This window comes from Antrostomus carolinensis, unplaced genomic scaffold (assembly GCF_000700745.2).
Source record: "Antrostomus carolinensis isolate BGI_N321 unplaced genomic scaffold, ASM70074v2 scaffold34765, whole genome shotgun sequence".
Lineage (NCBI taxonomy): Eukaryota > Metazoa > Chordata > Aves > Caprimulgiformes > Caprimulgidae > Antrostomus > Antrostomus carolinensis.
This window is the reverse complement of record NW_010316299.1, coordinates 2,967-3,267: the sequence shown is the minus strand read 5'-3', so window position 1 is coordinate 3,267 and position 301 is coordinate 2,967. Positions and strand designations below refer to the sequence as shown.

At 67.1% G+C, this 301-nt stretch overlaps 1 protein-coding gene across 1 annotated transcript in view; it reads left to right on the top strand.

The window, feature by feature from the left end:
• Positions 1–3: 3 nt before the first annotated feature.
• Positions 4–301, top strand: part of CCDC102A (coiled-coil domain containing 102A) — a gene marked incomplete at its 5' end in the record, with an annotated part of 2,769 nt that continues 2,471 nt past the window's right edge. The window contains one exon of the mRNA XM_010168241.1: positions 4–36. Within this exon, the coding sequence (XP_010166543.1) occupies positions 4–36 (33 nt within the window). The remainder of the gene's footprint in view (positions 37–301) is intronic.

Here is a 301-nt window from a genome sequence, read left to right as displayed (position 1 = left end):
CGGGATGTGGGGGCCGAGGCACCCCAAAAAGCCAAGGTGAGGGCTGGGAGGGGGGGCTGGTGCAGTCCCCTCCCCAAACTGCTGCTGCCTGTGGGTGCCCGCGGGGTCACTCCTGCCCCACAGGGGTGGGCAGCGTGGGGGGACAGGCCCTTCTGGGGGCAGCATGGTGGGGTCAAACAGATGCCTCAGAGCAGCCTTGGGGGTCAGACCCCTTGGAGCAGCATGGGGGGGTCTAGGTCTCCCATAGTCAGTCCCGTGCAGAGGGATCACCACGGCACTGGCTCCAATCCCTTTCTTGGGC